The sequence below is a fragment of the Sinocyclocheilus grahami genome, unplaced genomic scaffold (genome assembly GCF_001515645.1).
Source record: "Sinocyclocheilus grahami isolate Dianchi unplaced genomic scaffold, SAMN03320097.WGS_v1.1 scaffold223.1, whole genome shotgun sequence".
Taxonomy (NCBI): Eukaryota; Metazoa; Chordata; class Actinopteri; order Cypriniformes; family Cyprinidae; genus Sinocyclocheilus; species Sinocyclocheilus grahami.
This window is the reverse complement of record NW_015505402.1, coordinates 1,016,875-1,035,354: the sequence shown is the minus strand read 5'-3', so window position 1 is coordinate 1,035,354 and position 18,480 is coordinate 1,016,875. Positions and strand designations below refer to the sequence as shown.

The 18,480-nt window shown below is 35.8% G+C and overlaps 2 protein-coding genes across 4 annotated transcripts; one reads left to right on the top strand and one right to left on the bottom strand.

Annotated features, from left to right (window-relative positions):
- Positions 1-1,298: 1,298 nt before the first annotated feature.
- On the bottom strand, positions 1,299-3,485 carry LOC107596783 (agouti-signaling protein-like). Of its 2 annotated transcripts, none has more exons than XM_016287591.1 (4): positions 3,411-3,485; positions 2,537-2,710; positions 2,253-2,305; positions 1,299-1,477 (listed from the first exon to the last, which is right to left on the bottom strand). In XM_016287591.1, the coding sequence occupies exons 2-4, from the start codon at positions 2,694-2,696 to the stop codon at positions 1,313-1,315; spliced, it is 378 nt and encodes a 125-aa protein (XP_016143077.1). In that variant the 5' UTR covers positions 2,697-2,710; positions 3,411-3,485; the 3' UTR covers positions 1,299-1,312. The 2 variants fall into 2 exon arrangements, with proteins under 2 accessions (XP_016143077.1, XP_016143079.1); XM_016287593.1 differs by lacking the exon at positions 3,411-3,485 and adding an exon at positions 3,290-3,361.
- On the top strand, positions 1,712-15,557 carry LOC107596782 (eukaryotic translation initiation factor 2 subunit 2-like). Of its 2 annotated transcripts, XM_016287590.1 has the most exons (10): positions 1,712-1,756; positions 3,343-3,418; positions 8,631-8,805; positions 11,370-11,476; positions 11,729-11,858; positions 11,936-12,036; positions 13,032-13,180; positions 13,409-13,465; positions 14,393-14,478; positions 14,869-15,557. In XM_016287590.1, the coding sequence occupies exons 3-10, from the start codon at positions 8,631-8,633 to the stop codon at positions 15,042-15,044; spliced, it is 981 nt and encodes a 326-aa protein (XP_016143076.1). In that variant the 5' UTR covers positions 1,712-1,756; positions 3,343-3,418; the 3' UTR covers positions 15,045-15,557. The 2 variants fall into 2 exon arrangements, with proteins under 2 accessions (XP_016143076.1, XP_016143075.1); XM_016287589.1 differs by lacking the exons at positions 1,712-1,756; positions 3,343-3,418 and adding an exon at positions 7,440-7,595.
- The last annotated feature ends 2,923 nt before the right edge of the window (positions 15,558-18,480 follow it).

Sequence of the window (18,480 nt, the reverse complement as noted above, 5' to 3'; positions counted from 1 at the left end):
CTTACCAAAGATGCATGTTTTCAGCATAGGTACAAGTGATAAGTATTATACTAAAGTTGTTTTTTGAAAAAGTTTTTTTTTAGGGTAATTTAAGCTAAGTCTATCAGTTGCCTTTACATCTCAAAGTCTTGTTTCTCTCATGGGCCTACTGTCTTACGGTTTCCCTGAATCCTACTACTACATAACATATGCAGGGAAATCACTCGGCTGACTTTTGAGAAAAGAGGTCTGCACCACAAGTAGCAAGCTTTAGAGGAATATATATAAAATACAAAATATACACATTTCCCAAAATTCTATAGGAATATAGAATTATAGAATTCCCCAAAATTATATATATTTTTGTATATACAGTATATACAGAATTCTCCCAACTTATATACAGCCTCTTTTTATAATTTGGGGGAATTCTGTACTCAAACTTAAAAAAATAATAATAAAAATACTAAAAAGCTAGCAAGAGCATTTTCATAAATCAGAATGCTTTAGACAAATTACACGTTTAATTCTTTATTATATTCATTTACAATGTACTTTTTTATGTTTACAACGAAAAGCGCGAGATCCTACAACGTTTTTCCCGCGTTTTCCCCCGGATAAATTGGATATTGGTCTCGAGTCAATAATAATCATAGACATTGCATCTACAATTTTCAGACGAAATATATACATGAATGTACAGAAACGTACATTTTTAAAACCGACCCAAGAACTATATTTACTCATCTACTTTGTCTTTCAACAAAAATATTCCCCATTAGTTTAAACCAATTACCATTAATTTATTTCTTTCTGTAAAATACTCTTATTAAATAAGCTCTCTGAATCTGTCGTTTTATTTAATTATATGTTTATTTTTAGTTTTCTTTGATTTATTGTCGAGAGTGTTGGCGGGTTTTACTGTAGTAAACACCAACAACTATTTGGCGGCAACTGTGGTTGTCATGGTGATTTCCCCTTTTCTGCTGGATCCCTTTTTTGTTTACAGCAGCTCAAACAGGTTGCAGGTCAGACCCGGATGCTTTAACATTTTTCCATAAAGTGCTTACTCTTTTCATTAACGCGAACATTTTAAAAATACATATACATTGAATTAAAATGTAAAGTACTTCGGTAATCACCCAGGTGGCTCTTCTCCTTATTCCCGAGCGTTTGTGACGAGCAGTAGGTAACGTTATAATATCTAGCCAGGAAATCTCCGATTATATGATGGAGTGCACTGATGTTCGGTTGTCCTAATCCCACAGGGTTTTATAAACAAGCCTTTGGGATCGGGACAGTCCCATCCTCCTCCTTTCAGGGCAGGGGGTGTTCAGCATTTCGGGTTACCCATGCGGCAGTAGCAGACGGTCTTGAACAGGCGGCAGTGGCAGAAGGCGCACTGCTCGCAGCACACCGCGTTGGGCGTCGTGCAGCTGCTCCAGAGCGGCACGCAGTTCGGCGGCGGCGGAGGTCTCTTCACACGGTTGCTGAATTTCTGAAACACATACCAAATGAAGGTTTAAGTTCCTATGTGGTGCATTTTATATTTGTTATTGCAAGTAAACATGAGCCAATGATTAACACGGAGCGAAAACGCTTGACATTTTTAGCACAAATGACCACCGTACCCTAGTTAAGGCATCATTTTCACCACGTCCAACTAATGTGTCTGTAAAACAACTTTTGTTATCAACCGTTAGCTACTTGGTTTCCAAGCAGACAAAAGTGCCAGAGAAGAGCCCGACGCGTGGTGCGCGAAGAAAACAAGATCCTGGTAAATATCACGTAATTTCCAAGCAATTTGGTCGTGTTTGAAAAGTGGGGAAATGTTGTTTAATTGTGTAAAATGCTAGCTATGAAATTAGCCTCAGCAAAACAAAGGAGTGGTCTACATAACCTCCAAAAATATTTAAAATGTAATTTCCGTCACAGAATGCTATACTAAATCCAATACAGCTATTTCAATTTTAATAAACATATATCTATATTTCCCTGAATAGACGTACAGATCAATAAACAAATACTGAATTTGATCATCCTGAAATTCTAATATTTTAAGACTGATACAAGGCGGTAGACTGAATAAATATGTGAACAGTTTGTACTTAGCAGCATATTATTTTTAAACATATTTTAAATCACCATAAACTAAATTAAACACCCTAACATAATTTTTGTTGTTGTTGGTTTTTTGTAGCTTCTCATGATTATATTTGTGTGGACAATTGTATTAAAGGGGTAACCATAAATCAATATCTAACTTTACAAACCTTTTTTGGTTTCTTTTCCGTTTTCTTGTTCTTCTTAGGTGTTTTTGAAAGCCCTTCGATAGCGGAAAACAACTACATTAGAACATACATCATTTAAGTGGAATGTTTCTAAATTAGTAACATGAAGAAATGTGAAATAGAGAATGATGCATTCATACTGATGCGATTAAAAACAACAGCTTGGCACTTAGCTAGAAGTTTCTGTTGACCATTTTTACAGTTCTTGATTAAGAATGATGACGATTTGTTTCGAACAGTTTCTCTGTAAGAGAAAGAAGCCTTACCGACTATGAGCACAGAAGGTGCATCTGTTTGGTTATTTGCGTGTAAGCTGATGGTTGTTTGGTTGGAGCTGTATTGTTCCTCCATAATCATGTGTGTATGTACCGTAACACAGCAGGCTAAACAGAGCAGCACACAGCACAGCAACAATGACGGATTCATATTAAGACTTCACCCTGCACGAGACAATAGTTTCAAACACAAACATCAAAAACATAAAGCTGCAGATTTAGTAATAATCACATACGTACACAAACAGAATTAGCCATACACAAAACTGGATGTTCAAGCTTTAAAGGCTTGTGCTATTTCAAACCCCTAAACAAACAGAGAGAGAGAGAAAAAAAAAATAGACAAAACTAGCCTTTATGAATTATCTTTGAAAGGTCAAATTTATCCAAACTGAAGCTCAAAACGTTTTGTAAATGCGCAGAAATTAGACGTAAAACAAACGTAAGCGTAACCTATTCCTTTATGTTACAACATACAAAAAACATCTATCAGAGCACTTTAATGGTAGTTAAAATTATAACCTATAGATTTTGCGCAAAACCACTTCTCCAGCCGGCAACGGAGTCATTTTTTTGTAGTATAGGCCAAATAGCATGTGCCAAGAAAACGAGAAGGACTGTTATATTCCAGTGCAGTAAGTTCTATATTAATACTCACAAAACACTTAAAAGTTCACAAGCAGAGCTACAGTTCCGGTTTACAGTATTTCTAGTAGCATTTGATCACAATTCATCATGTCTCACCATGTTCAACCTCCTGTTTCTGACAATCTCGTCTTTTTTATATCCTCTTTCAGGGTGCATTCAAAAGCAAAACTACCCATGGAAATCTTCAGGAGTCGGTGTTGGGAATTTACAAACTGACCTGTCCTGGTGAGTAAGGGGGTCCCCTGTTTTCCCTTTGTGTGGCTGGCTTGAGATATTCCCCGCTCCCCTGCTGAGACTGAGAGAGAAATGTCAGACAGACTTTTGTAGTTGGGAAATTCAGAAAGGGGCGAAATGATAAAATTAAGCAGGGGCGGATCCACACGCCCAGACGGGACAGAGGGAGAGAGACCGATGTAAAAAAAAAAAAAGATAAAGGGTCAAGGATAAGTATATGCGTATGAAGAGAGAGCAAGTGGCCCGAAAAACATATTAGGGCACTTGCTTCACACTTATGAATGAATGTCAGAAACATTTTTTTCTGAACAAAAACAAATAAACAGTAGATATACAGTTCAAATTAAAGCGTTTGCCACAATCCGGCTGTCAAACGTTAATGGAACATGTTCATATTTAATGTGAAGGGTCTACCTTACTATAAATCACCAAAACACCAGTTGCACAAAAAGGCTCAGAAAAGCACAGATGCCACTTGCTTTGATATTTTGTGACATTCAGACATGAAGTGTCCAAATACTTTTTAGGGACATTGTGTGTGTTTGCGAGAGAAAACCCTGAGAGTTATTTAGATTTTTTAAATAAAAAGGTAGGAATGTGAACAATATTCACCCACGCACGAGAGCCTGTTTTTAATTTGTGACTCAAATGTCATCAGATCCAATGCAGGCACATGACATAATCAATAATTACACACAGAAAACAAGAAGAATTTGCTTTGTTTCCCTCTCAGGGCAGGTATGATTGTTACAAGATCCAAAAGCTGATGCATTTGGATGTTTATTTGATATGGATTTGTTGCATGCATGCTTTTTGATCTCTCTCTTCTAGTTTTAAGAACAATGTTACGCTTAAGGCGTTTCATTACACCTTCAACAACAATTTCAATACAATTGCACAATATCAAGAGTCTAAATGAAGTGTGGCATTTTTAAAGTGGGGAGGAACATTTTGACCAGCAGATGACGCTATAATTATTGTTCTGAACCCTGAAGTTTGTCCACTAAATTTAAAATCACATTTGCCCATTAGGAAACCTGTTTTCTCTTTAGACGACTTCTCACTTCTTTGACTTCCGACCTTCTGACCTTTGAAGCAAATGCTCATAACAAAATCATGTACTGGTAAACATTGTTTTCCAAAGATTCTTCCAAAGGAAGGGCCCAGATGTTACAAATAGATTCAATGTGAACTGATGGTGTACGATAATAAACACAGAAATGAGCTGATTCCATGTGCTTTAGGCAGTAATAGAAAAGCCCACCCACAGATACAATACTGCTTTCTACATCTCAATAAATGGGGTGGAATGTAAAATATAAATTTTTACAAGATTTTCTGTAAAATGCACAGCCCTGCAAAAATACCAAATTTACTAGGGTGGTACTATTTCAAAATGTAATAATATGTACTTTTAAAGTACTAAGTAACAAGAGTTAGGGTAGGGTACCGCCCCAATAGATTTCTGAGAGTGTACGTTTTATTTTGGAACATCATGTTTTCCTGAACAACGTCACATTACGGACACAAAAGGGTTGCGAATGCTATTTTGTTTAGTTTAAAGTGACAAAAAAATCTATAAAAATGCTTTATAGAAACAATCATGTCGGTGTTGATTTTTCTTGTTTTTGGGCTGGCTCAATGTGGTGACATTTCATTCACATATTCAGCCCCAAAGTATGCAAGTACATTAGGTAATTACATCCATCGTTTGCTCATCTGGATGCTGCCAGAGACTTGGACAACAATTGTGAAATCAAAGCCATGGAAGTGGAAAAGCCAACCGAGTGAGTGCCGAACATTGCTCTCGAGAGATTTGGGAAACCTTTGAATTGTCCAGGATGAAGAGATGCTATAAAGGCTGTCTTGACAGGGTCTGGACAGGTTAAGAAAGCATGTGTTTCTGTCATTAACACCAGCTTTGTCTTCTGGGCTGCTCCACCTTTAACGCTCCCTCATGAGCGTTCATATGGGATGGAGCAAATATGCCTAAACCAAAGCAGAACCTAATAAGAGAAAAACCATGAGAGTTGAATGTTTTCACCATCTCATACAAATTACCATGATCATGTTTTGGCTTCTTTAAATTGTAAGACAGATCTTGGAGCATAGTGGACATCGAAAAACCTGTATCTTTGATAATTACATTTACTGAAGAAGAAGAAAAACAATTATTGCAATTTTTGTCTTGTTTTAAAATGTAAGAGAATATACTGTATCTTGACTGTATATTTAGTTTATTATCATAGTTATTATATTCACTAAACTGAACAGTTTTTGTTACTTGAAATAAACAAACTTGAACTGAAATAAAATAAAATATATAAAAAACTACATTTTAATTTAGTTTATCTTGATGTACTAAAATAACCAAAGCTAAAACTGAAATAAAATGAATGCAAACTACGTATATAAACAATATTAACAAAAATGACAAAAACACAAAATTACGAGAACAAACTAAAATATAAAAATAGAACATTCTAATTATGAATAAAAACTTTTAATACGCTGTGATACCAAACCTATTAATGCTTAAAACAAGAAAACTATTTTCTAATGGTTTATAAAAAAATGCGAATATCTGAAAACAAGTCTTAATCTTGCCTCTCAAGTAAATTAATGTTGTTTTAAAGATGTTTCGATATTATATTATTATAAACATATCAAACTATTTTTTCTCTACATGTTAATCACTGGGTATCAAGTGATTTTGCTTTTTTTAAATGTCATTTTATTTTTTGAGACCAACAGCCAACAGCTTTGAACCGATTGCCAAGGTGATGAACTGGTTGCATAGTCGGTTTGATTTAGTTGCTAAAGAGTAAAGTTATATAATATATGGCACTATAAAACTATCGCTAGCAGTAGTTTGGATCGCATGGTTACAATTCAAGTCCGTTACAAACTGTTAGTCTGGTTAAACATGCAGTGATTTAACATGAACAAATTTTCAGCACAGGATCTTGCATATTTTAAATGATTTGCAGCATTTATGATCTTTTCCTATATCTTGTTCTCTGTAACACTTAAAATGGATATTCAAATCATCCCAAATATTATCACAAATATAATTTAACTGAATTCATTTTGGACATATGAAATATGTTTTCACAGTAAAAAGACTTAAAAAAAACATACTGTATTGTTGCTTTTCAGAGAGAGTTTTTTTAAATAAATATTTTAATATTTCTATATTCAGAAAATGTGGTTTGGACATGATTTTGATCACATGATCTAATATAAAACTAGATATAATATTCAAACGTAAAATATGTATATTTCAGTTTTACTTACTACTGTGAAATCAGGGTCAAAGTGTATCAAATAATGAATCACAAACACAATTCTAATATTTTAGTGAGAATATGTAATACACTTGTGTATATGATACACTTGGGTCCTGGTTTTGAAACATGAGATTTTATAAAAAGACTTTAATTGTTTTATTTTTAGATAATGTACGATAAAATAAGAGAAATATTCATTTGTGAAAATGGAAGTATATGAAACAGAAATGTCCACATCATAGAAAAGACATAGTATATTTTCAACATATAATGGTAGGAATTGAGACCAAATAAACTGTGATGAGTGATTCTACATGTTTCCATTTTCAGCATGTAGTCGAAGCTATTATATAGTTTGGTAATAGAGAAACCTTTGATTTCAACATCTTGCATTTAGTTTCAAAGCCTTATTGCGATCCAGTTTCAGAAATCACAGAACAATATGTCTCTGAGATCAGTGGAAACTGCCCGGCATGTGAATAAGTGCCCAGCCAGCTCAATAGGGTTTTGGTTTATGAGCTCCAATAATCTGATCAAACATGATATGGACAAAGAGTTCTGTAATCCCTATCATACATGGCTGCTGAGATGCATTTTTGTGCCACAATTGTATTAGTTAATTGTGCTAATATTTTAGTTCGAGAGTCACTGAGTAACAAACGTTGAAACAAAAATGTCCCTAGTCTGCCCTACGTAGTTTTGCAGACAGAACTACAACAACCATCATGCAACGCGCCTTCTAACGCGCATGCGTAGATCCGCCCGACCTGTCGCAGGCAACGCGCATATCGAGGGTGTTCGTTAAGAATAGCCTATAATAACGTTTATTTTTGCTTCCTGCGTTTTCACAACAAGTCGAACCCATGTCAGGAGACGAGGTTAGTAAACAATCGTTGTTTAGGAAAAATATTTGTTAATATGAATTTATTTAGGCAGTCGAAAGAGAAGGACAGTTAGGCCTAACGTTACCAGTAAAGGCTGTGAAGAAACATGTGCACAGCTCGTCTTTTCTAGATCTGTTTGCCATTTGTCAGCTAGTTAGATAGTAAACGACTTACGTTTCTCTAATTGTCTTGCCATTTTATTGACAAAACGTAATTGATACTTCCATGGAAATGTACACATGATACCATGTTCTTTGAACATTTACCATGGTAATACCATGATTGTTTGGACGTTGCAAAGACATGTTTATTTGGACGAGCACCATGATACTACTATTTTTTTTTGTACTGGTACCGTGATATGACCATATTTTACGGCATTTTCTGTGATACTGCCATGTTTTTTTTCTTTTTCTTTTTCTGTTTTTGCAGAAGTACATTGGTAATACAGTTTTTATGGTACTACTATGGTTTCTTTGGACATTTTCTACTACTTTACTATGTTTCTTCGACACACCATGGCATTACCTTGGTGTTCTTGAAGAATCATGTAAATTTACTATGGTATGTGAATATGGTGATTATTTAATAAAGCAGTATCACATACAAAAGGTGCCCAGAAGTAGTAAAGTACCATCATACCATACCATACCATACCATAATACATACACTTCAAAACCATGATATAAGTAAACGTACTATGGTATTACCATGACTTACCTGTCTAAAGAAGCTTCCACGTTATATGATTCTTCTTAGATAACATTTGAACTGTTTTATGATTAATGTAAGAGATGTCGCAAATGAAATCTTGGTTTCGTCTACTCCACATTGATCTATTCTTGTTGTGCAAACCAAAATTAGGTTCAAAAGCCTTAGCATTTTGTGTTTTTGAAACTAATCATGGTTGGCATTATCTTAGAGAGCTTTAATATGATTATTAGGTTAGATTATTAGGATTAGATGATTGCATGCTTAATTTTGACTTTTTTAAATCTCATTATTAAACTCATGCTCTGGTCCCTCCAGATGATATTTGATCCCACTATGACCAAGAAGAAGAAGAAAAAGAAGAAGCCTTTTATGCTGGAGGAAGATGGTGGAGAGGGAGATGAAGGCCAACAGTTGGAAACGAAAGAGACAGAGGCTGACGGGGCCGATGAGAAAGAGTTCGATTTTGATGAAGATGAGGGGAGGAAGAAAGGTACAACACATCACAGTTGTGTTCTGCTTTAATGTTGTCGCTTTTTGATTGCATAGTTAAATAGCTGTAGTAATATTGAGTAGAGAACACAAAGACAGATTATTATGGGCTTTTCCACCTGCCTGGCTAGTGAATGCCCAATTTTCCCCATTTTATCCTACCTGGATGCTGCACACTGGTGGTGCTTGAGGAGAGACCACCTCATATGATTGTAAAGCGCTTTGGGTGTACAGCAATACACAATAAAGCGCCATATAAATGCCTCCATTCATTCATTCATTCATACCAGCCGTATACTATAAAATATTCCAAATAACTCAATGTATATTTGATCTTGAACAAATGCTTAAAAAGCAGATTTAAGTGGCCAAAACATAAGTTCTAAATCAAAATAACAAATTACCCTAAAAGGGAACTTTTTTGCACATAATGAAGAGGTTTTTAGCAAAATGAAAACGGAACATTTAATCCTTTTTTTTGTGTGTGTCAGAATAACAATGCATAGTAATAAACAGCAATATTTGTGCATAAAATGACACAATAATTCTTCAGATCTGTGTTATTGAAACAATTCACACAGAATTTTGCAGAAAGTGATTTTTCTGAATATTTTCCAGTGTACAACTGGCGTTCCTTATATGTACATTTAATTTTTCCGGCCTCTTATTGCTACCTGTCCCAACTTTTTTGGAATGTGTAGCTCTCATGAAATCCAAAATGAGCCAATATTTGGCATGACATTTCAAAATGTCTCACTTTCAACATTTGATATGTTATCTATATTCTATTGTGAATAAAATATAAGTTTATGAGATTTGTAAATTATTCCATTCCTTTTTTACTCACAATTTGTACATTGTCCCAACTATTTTGGAATTGGGTTTGTAATTGCCATGTTAAAAAAACACATTAAAAACTAAGGCTGTGCAATTAATCGAAATCATGATGCGAGTACGCACATTTTCTAAACCGCAGAACGCATGATTTCTTACGGTGCGTGTCCACTGGGGTCGAGTGAGCGGAGCAGTGTGAGTGTTTCCAGTTCATTCCTATGGGAGTTGAGCTTTGAGAGCGACTGAGAGCAGCTAGAAGTTCAGAGATGCTCAACTTTACGCAAATATCGATTTCTAGGCAAGTAGTTGCGTCTGTTACGGGTGTTTAAACTATGCTGATTATGCTCAAGTTTCTGCTGGATTAAGTACTTAAATCATAATGTTTACATGTTAGGCTCATTAAAGTTATGCATGTTAAAAATTGCAGTTTGGTTGTGTATTAAAGGGGTGGTTGGCTGGTTTTTTTTATAGGCTTGATTGTGTTTATGGGGTGCAGTCTAACATGTGTTAATGCTTCGTTGGTTAAAAAACGCATTATTTTTCACATAATTTACCTTTATTCCACACCTCTCTGTCCCTTCTCCTCTGAACGCACTGATCATTTCCTGCTTTTATGAAGCCCCTGCCTCAGAAATACATGATGGGCTCTGATTGATTAGCTGGCCCAGTGTGTTGTGATTGGCTAAACCACCGCTAGCGTGCGTCTAATCGTCCCGCCCCTCAACATAGCGGCATGTGCTCCGGTTGTATTGTAAACAATGATGTCGTCTATATTGCTTATCAATTTGAGCCCGATTGAGACGCAGAGGATATTATTGAAGAGGATCGCGCAGAACCTGTGCAAGCACGGCTTTTAATGGTAGGCCTAAAATTTTTGTTTGTTGTTGTCTCATACTTTTAGATACGCTGTTATTTGTAAATGCTACTGCTTCCGTTAGCTTTTAATATAGGGTTTTATTCTGATTAAAGCTTTAATACAGCTCGTCAACCACATGCACGTCCATGTATAACGCTTCTCATAACTATAGTATTTGAAAATAAGTGTATTCACTGAGCTGGTGATCTGAATGAGAGAGAGAGAGAGATGCAGAGCGTGTGCAGAGCAGGGCGAGGCCAGGAACAGTATCAAGAGCCGCTGCTTTAGAACATTGATGTTGATACTTGTGAATCCACTAGAATCGTTAGAAGACAGAATGGCGATTCATATATGAATAGATTTTTACGTGCACCTGTAGTTTTCTCTTCCTCTTCTCTAAAGCAGAAGGCAGGGTTTATGTAAAATTCTGGTTTGTTTTTTTATTGTTTTGATGTTTACCTGTATTGTATTGTTTTGTCTGTTCTAGAGACATGTTGCAGCTTTTTGATAAAGCTCTACTCGGTTTCCTTTTGAAATATGTTTCAAATTCCTGAACACCAAAAGGCATTGTTAAATGTAAAGCAATGGAAATATTTTCCCAAAGTCTTGATTAAAGTCCAAATATTATATATTAAATTTTATAAATTAAATATTATAAATATATATTATTATATAACAGTGTCAATATTTTTTTTTATATCACACAGCCCTATTTAAAAGTGTCTTGTTCACATGTTCAATCAACAATGAAATAATATAGGGGGAAAAAATCCAATATATTGGCCAGCTTTTCTTTGCACACTGAATGTTTATTGAAATTTGAAATACAGTCCAAAAAGTGTGGCTTGTTTGATTTGATTTTGGTGATTTTCCAGAAACATCAGATGACCTGGATGACTTAAACTTCTTCAACCAGAAGAAAAAGAAAAAGAAGTCCAAAAAAGAGAAGATTTTTGATGCTGAGCTTGAAGAAGGAATGAAGGTCAGTCGATTGTTTGCACATGTATAGTTGTTAAACTCTCGATTGTTTTCATGGCCGTAATGGCTTTTCACATTGAACGATGTTTTGACCATGAAAGCGTTATTCTTCAGTGGCCTTGGATTCCTTTGAAAAATAAATTGATGTCTGAGCCTACACTCTCTTTGCATTTGAAGTTTGATATGTTCAGCACTGATATTTTTGACAGTTGACATGCATTGTCTTGTACTAAATAAATTGTAAATTTCCGAAAAGGAGCTGAAGATCGAAACGGAGCCATCAGAGACACAAGAGGAGGATGAACTAATGCTGCCCACTAAGAAGAAGAAATCAAGAAAAGTCAAAGATTTTCTAGAGGACACGGACAGTCAGAGCAAAGATGACGGTAAGTGCTTTAGTAGGGCGTTTTTCTGTAAATAACTATAATGTTGGCAGTCTAATTCTGTGCTGTTTGTGTGAAAGGAGTGGAAGATGAAGACAGTAAAAACACAGATGACATCACATTCAGCACACAGACGGGCCCTGCCTGGGCAGGATCGGAGAGGGATTACACATATGATGAGGTGAATGGGCACATTTATTATTCAACGTGCGGCACAGAACATATGTGCTTGTTTCAGGTGATAACTTGATAAAGGGCCAGAAACTGCTGCCATCTGGTGCATTTGTTGGCAGAACAGCTTGTCTCTGTTAACTTCTCTTTTCTGAAACACGTTTGGAATTATTACAGCTGGTGTCAAGATGATATTTATTAGATGTGTGAAATCAGATCTTGTTCGCACAGGTGTAGTTTGTCACATAAACTGTGGATATGTAATGTTTGACAGTCAGAATATGTCACAATACTTATACACGATGTCTTCATTTTAAACAATAGCTTCTGTGCGTTTCAGGTGTTTTTTTTTTTTATGTACATGGCAGTTTTTTTACTATTTTATGTTATGTTAGGACAACCATACATCAAGTATAGGATACGTGTTCAAGTATGTTTTGGATACACTGCATATTTGAAGGAATAGTTTACCCAAAAATGAAAATTTGCTACAAATCTACGCGCCTCAGGCCATCCAAGATGTAGATGAGTTTGTGTCTTCATCAGAACAGATTTGGAGAAATGTAGCATTGCGTCACTTGCTCACCAATGGATCCTCTGCAGTGAATGGGTGCCGTCAGTCCAAAAAGCTGATAAAATCATTGCAATATTCCACAAGTAATCCACAGCACTCCAGTCCATCAGTTACAGTCTTGTGAAGTGAAAAGCTGCGTGTTTGTAAGAAACAAATCCATCATTTAGACGTCTTGCTTCCTTTATCCATTATATTGATTTGGTCGACAGATTTTCATTTTGGGTAAACTGTTCCTTTAATAAAATTCTGTAAAATGTATTTTATATTTCTGATTCTGATGTATGGGTTGACTGCAATATGTTTGATCCCCTTGAAAACTTGAAACTAAAGAATCATTGCCGTGTCTTAATTTTAGTTTGTACCACTATGTTCCTTAGATAATGGCTGCTTGCCTCTGCTCTTGTTATTATTATTAATATCACCTTTTTAAGCTTTTGAATAGAGTCTTTAACATCATGCGGGAAAAAAATCCAGACATGGTGGCTGGAGAGAAGAGAAAGTTTGTGATGAAGCCGCCTCAGGTTGTCAGGGTCGGCACAAAGAAGACCTCATTCGTAAACTTCACAGACATCTGCAAACTGTAAGTCTAAACTTGAAATAGTCCAGCTGTTTTATAGAGCCGTAATGAAACTCTGGAGTTGACTTTGAGTTTGATTTGCTCTAAAGAACTGGAAAGTTGTTGTATTTCTGAACTCGTATTGTGTTGTTGGGCATTTCATTTCTGCCATAATTCAATCGTATATTTGCACACGTGAACTTTATTTTCGATGGCACTTTACCTTAAATCTTTATTTTTTTCTTTTCCCAGGTTGCATCGACAACCAAAACATCTTTTGGCTTTTTTGCTGGCCGAGTTGGGCACATGGTGAGTTTTTGATATTTTTCTGAGAACAGTTAGATATGCTTGATAAACTTGATATGCTTGTTATCTAGCAAACAATTAACACTACATAAGTAGCTAGTTTTCAACACCTGAAAGATTTTAGTTTTTTTTGCCTCGTCTACCTCCAGCCATCTTAAAATGTGATGCGTTGAACTGATGTTTAATTTATTGTAGTAAATACTAATGTTTTGGAATGACCAATGTTTGTTTTGAAATTGTATTCATTCAAATTTTATAAGTATAGGTTAAGCATCTCTTAACTATTTGCTGACGAAGAAATACTTTTTTGGGCCCGGTTTGTGGAAAGAGCCTATAATGATCTTCTGTCCATATGTCATTTGTAAGTGAACCATTATTTAGTTTTATGGGGGGCACCACTCAACCAATGGTTGTTTTCCTTCATCGGTTGATCATTAACCTTGCGAAATATGGTCTCAGTGTCTGGCAAGCTCTGGGTTTATTTGTCCTGCGTCTCTGTGCGACTGAAACCCTCCACCAGAACACATCATTTGCACGTTTTGCTGGAGGCGTTTCACAGGATGTCAGGGAGAAACCTGAATCAGTTGAGAAAGGCATTGCTGCTCTAGAGGGAGCGACTGACCCTGTGATGCTTTCAGAAGGCATTATTAAAAGATAAGCAGACTGTTTTCAGTGCTCCACACACTCATTCCAGCACATCATTGTGTTCACCCGCATGTATCTCAGAAGACACATCAAAGGAAACCCATCGATTTTGCCTCCTGGATATTTACAGATGATTTTGGTTTTGGAAAGAGATCAGTCTCATACATGAGCAGAATTCTTCTTTCTGCAGCTAGAAACGGGAACTTTGTGATTTGGAAAGAATATAGAAATTGGTGTGATTTTTATTTATTATATGTTTAGATATGCACTGTTTTGACTTTTCAGTGGATCCATAGATGGAAACAATCAGCTCGTCATCAAAGGCAGATTCCAGCAGAAACAGATAGAGAATGTCTTAAGAAGATATATAAGTGAGTGTTTATTTGAGTGGTGAATTGTTAAAAATAATCAAATTGAAATGGTATAAGGGGTTCACTGAATAAATAATAAAATAATACATATCTACATAAATGTACATATACACCTTTTTAACAAGATATCTTAAAAATTAAATGCATGTCTAAAATAATATATATGTGTGCATCTTAAGTATAAAATATTGTATATATTTAATATACATGCCATCAAGCATATACAGTATATTGCTTATAGCATAATTATAGGCTTATTGCCATAATTTCAGTATGCATCCTGTGTTTTAATTAATATTAATATTATAATATTAATATTGCATAGTTGTTAATATGCATTACATGGTGGAAAAGCAAACCTGCACTAAGCAGTATGTTTTTGTGTTGCAGAGGAGTACGTGACGTGCCACACGTGTCGGTCTCCTGACACAATCTTGCAGAAGGACACGCGTCTGTATTTCCTGCAGTGTGAGACGTGTCACTCCCGTTGCTCCGTCGCCAGCATCAAGACCGGATTCCAGGCCGTGACGGGCAAGAGAGCGCAGCTGCGTGCCAAAGCCAACTAACGCCTGTCCCTCCACCATCACACACCTGCGCTCCACCACCAAACTCAACATATCCACTCACACAGGTTACTACCCCGTCTGTTCAGAGTTCTCGGCCGTCTCAAATGCATCATTTCATTTCCTTCAGCTCCTCTGAGCTCTGAAATGGCCTATGCACAGGAAGAGAGTGTTGATTTGTTCTGTCTGGCTGTGGAGCAGAGAGGGCGCAGAGCCTGGAGGATTTTATGAATGAACTGTTGGTGAAATTTGTTGTTGCTGTATTACCTTCAGAAAAACAATTTAAATAAAATGCATACCAGCTGGGCAAACACATGCAGTGTATGTTTCTGGGAAGGCATGTTGCCTTACATTTAGAGAGTTTGAATGTGATTGAGAAATGAGCTTGATGATTGGCTTGAAATATACTGTATGATTTGGTATGATTGTGAACAAACGCTAGTATTTCCACCCCTTTTGTTTTTCTGTGCTTTAAAAAAGGATGATTGTATGTTGATTGAACATCTCTTAAAAGAACTGAGTGTTTGTTTTGTTTTTTAAATAAGAAAAATGCAATATCTAGTTTGCACTTTTTCATAATTGAAACTAATTAGTTTGCTCGTTCTCTATATTAAAATTCAAATTGAAAGGATTTGTTGCATATATAGTCATAATTCTGTCCTCCGTATTATACAAATATTCAGAAAAAAAATGGAAGGCATTTCAATCACTTAGTCATTTAAAAAAAAATGGAATTGTTTCAAATGTAGTTACATTTTTGTACTCCATATTATCAAACAGAAAAAGAAAAAAAAGTCTTTTCTTTTTTTTTTAAAAAGGTAATTGTGACTATCTCACAATTCTGACTTCAGAATTGCAAGTTAATATCTTGTGAGTTTATCTCAAAATTCTCTCTATTTTCTTAGAGACCCCGAATAGTCGAAGAACATTATATACACTATAAACACTTTAAAGGCGACAGACATGTAGATGTTTGTGAAAGATGTTTTCTCTGTTTTGGAAGGATGATTATTTTTAAATCATACCCTATTTATTGCATCAAAATTTGTTAATACTTTACTATATTTAAGGGTGGATAATTTTATCAGTTGTTTATTGCAACAATACATAACTACAATAACTTTTCTAGTTTAGTGCTCTTATGAAAGCATGATTTGTGAAAATTTAAAGCTGCAGTCCGTAAGTTTTGCCTCTTTGTCGCCATCTCTGTTTGAAAACCTGGAATTGCAGCTGTGTGCGGAATTATCTTCCTTGCATGGGTTGTGAGTGGGCGTGGATGAATCTAATGTTCTGAAGAGTATGTGTGTGTGGCAGTCAGTCACCGCACCGGTGTGGATATTTACTGTACTTCGCAATCACAGATTCTAGCCTACATCTTGGAATATGACCCAAATAAGAATTGTCTGCCACTTTTGTTCTGACCAACTGAGGAAAAAAGCATTACCATAAATCTCGCTACCAATGGTGATTAAATCTAAAGATCGGTTAGCTCATATCACATCAAACCATTCAAAATATTATTATTGTTATACTTTATTCCAGCTGCTGTGAGAAAAGGCTATAAACGATCCACCACCTGCAGCATCTGCACATGCGATAGCCTAGTAGCCGGGACAACTTCTTTGTTTACAGAAGTGACGTAATGACGCAGTGCCAAAACCTACCCGTACCACTCAAATTAGAAAACATTATTATAAGGTAACCGTTGTGAATCGGGCTAAAGTAAGGTAAACACCGCTCACAAACAAATAAATAAAAATAAACCAAAATTATTTCCAATCTTTTGCAAATAAGATAAGATAAAGATATAACTGATTCTAAACTGCAACTTCCTACTTTATTAACTTTCTTAAGTGTTAAATTAAGTGGAAAAGACAAGTCCAAAAACGCTTATAAAAGGCTGCGCCTGCGCCTTCACTCACAACTCTCTCAAGTCTGGTTCACTCCGTCAGCGTCTCGCAGCAATCATTTTCATAACAGGGACACTAAACATTCTTGCAAGCCGTCTAAACTGAATAATACATGTCATGCAGGCATGCATATGAGGAGTTTAACAGCAAATTAGTTATTCAAAGAACAAATGTAATTTTTGAACATGAAAAATTCACAGAGGTCCGGACCTCAGTGGCGCATTCGGGGCATTTTGTGCAGATAGCCTATAAGTCTTAATATTAACGTTATGTTGTATAAATAACGAAGCATATTCTATATGAGATAAATAATTAGTTAAATCCCATTGATTAAAAACCTGCTGTTTCATTCTAAAGGTCATTTTCAGCGCGCAGCTCAAAACAGAAATCTAGAACATTAAGAACTAGTGTCATATACATAACATTATAATCAGAGCACTATTGTAAAAAATGTTGTGAATTCTTAGGGTTTCGCTGACGTTTAATGTTAACTATCTTTTAATCAAAACATAAAACATTATTTACCTCGCTTGTATCTGCGAGGCGTCCGTCACACATTTTCCCTGTGTGTTAACGTAATTATGACTGTCGAATGTCTGACTTGACTCTTGGTAATGCAAACTTCAACTTCAAATTATGAGTGCAACTCCATTCAGTGTAGAAACCTCCCTTTATAGTCCGATTCGTTATTATTTGTTATTAAACCAATCAATGTAGTAGTATCTGCAAACTTAAAAATTTGCAATACAATTCAAAAATTTGCAATACAGTACACATCCTCGTGAGGCCCCCACACTGATTGTCTTGAGACTTGAAAGTATATTATTAATTTTAACTACTTGTGTTCTGTTCTGCAAAAAATCCAAAACGCAAAAAGCAAGGGAGTGTTGAATCCCCAATTGCTTTAACTTATCAAAAAGTTTAACTGGAATAATTGTATTAAATGCCGATTTATAGTCCACAAAAAGGACTCTGACATAAGTATTGGGGGCTTCAAGGTGTTGCAAAATTGAATGTATACACAGAGCCACAGCATCATCAACCGATCTATTAGCATTATAGGCGAATTGGGGAGAATCCAGACAGATTTGAGAAATTAGATACCTAAGCACCAATCGCTCAAAGATTTTCATAGCAACTGAAGTTAGGGCCACTGGTCTGTAATCATCTAAGCAACTAATATTCAACTTTTTTGGCATTGGAATTATAACAGCTGCTTTAAAACATGCTGGGACTCTGTATACTCTTAACAACCAGTTGAATATATCGGTGAATATATAGGATGAACGCAGTCAGGGCCTGCTGCCTTTCTGCTGTTCTGCTTCTGCAGTAGATTCCTGACTTCATATTCCTCTATTTTATAAGAAGGACTCATAGTACAGGGCCAGGAGGGCCATGTCGGCTGACCAACCGGTCCCTCCATTGTATTTTCAAAGCGACTGTAGAACGCATTAAGTTCATCAGGCAATGTAATATCATTAGAAATGAGTTGAGATTTTATCTTATAGCCTGTGATCTGCTCTAGACTT

What these genes read in the sequence shown, in the direction of transcription:
- LOC107596783 (XM_016287591.1), bottom strand. Translation starts at nt 2,696, where the DNA reads ATGAATCCGTCATTGTTGCTGTGCTGTGTGCTGCTCTGTTTAGCCTGC. An exon ending in ACCTTCTGTGCTCATAGTCG is followed by an intron (nt 2,306 to 2,536) that starts GTAAGGCTTCTT and finishes CCGCTATCGAAG; the next exon opens with GGCTTTCAAAAACACCTAAG. An exon ending in CGGAAAAGAAACCAAAAAAG is followed by an intron (nt 1,478 to 2,252) that starts GTTTGTAAAGTT and finishes TATGTGTTTCAG; the next exon opens with AAATTCAGCAACCGTGTGAA.
- LOC107596782 (XM_016287589.1), top strand. An exon ending in AGATGAGGGGAGGAAGAAAG is followed by an intron (nt 8,806 to 11,369) that starts GTACAACACATC and finishes GTGATTTTCCAG; the next exon opens with AAACATCAGATGACCTGGAT. An exon ending in CTGGCCGAGTTGGGCACATG is followed by an intron (nt 13,466 to 14,392) that starts GTGAGTTTTTGA and finishes TTGACTTTTCAG; the next exon opens with TGGATCCATAGATGGAAACA.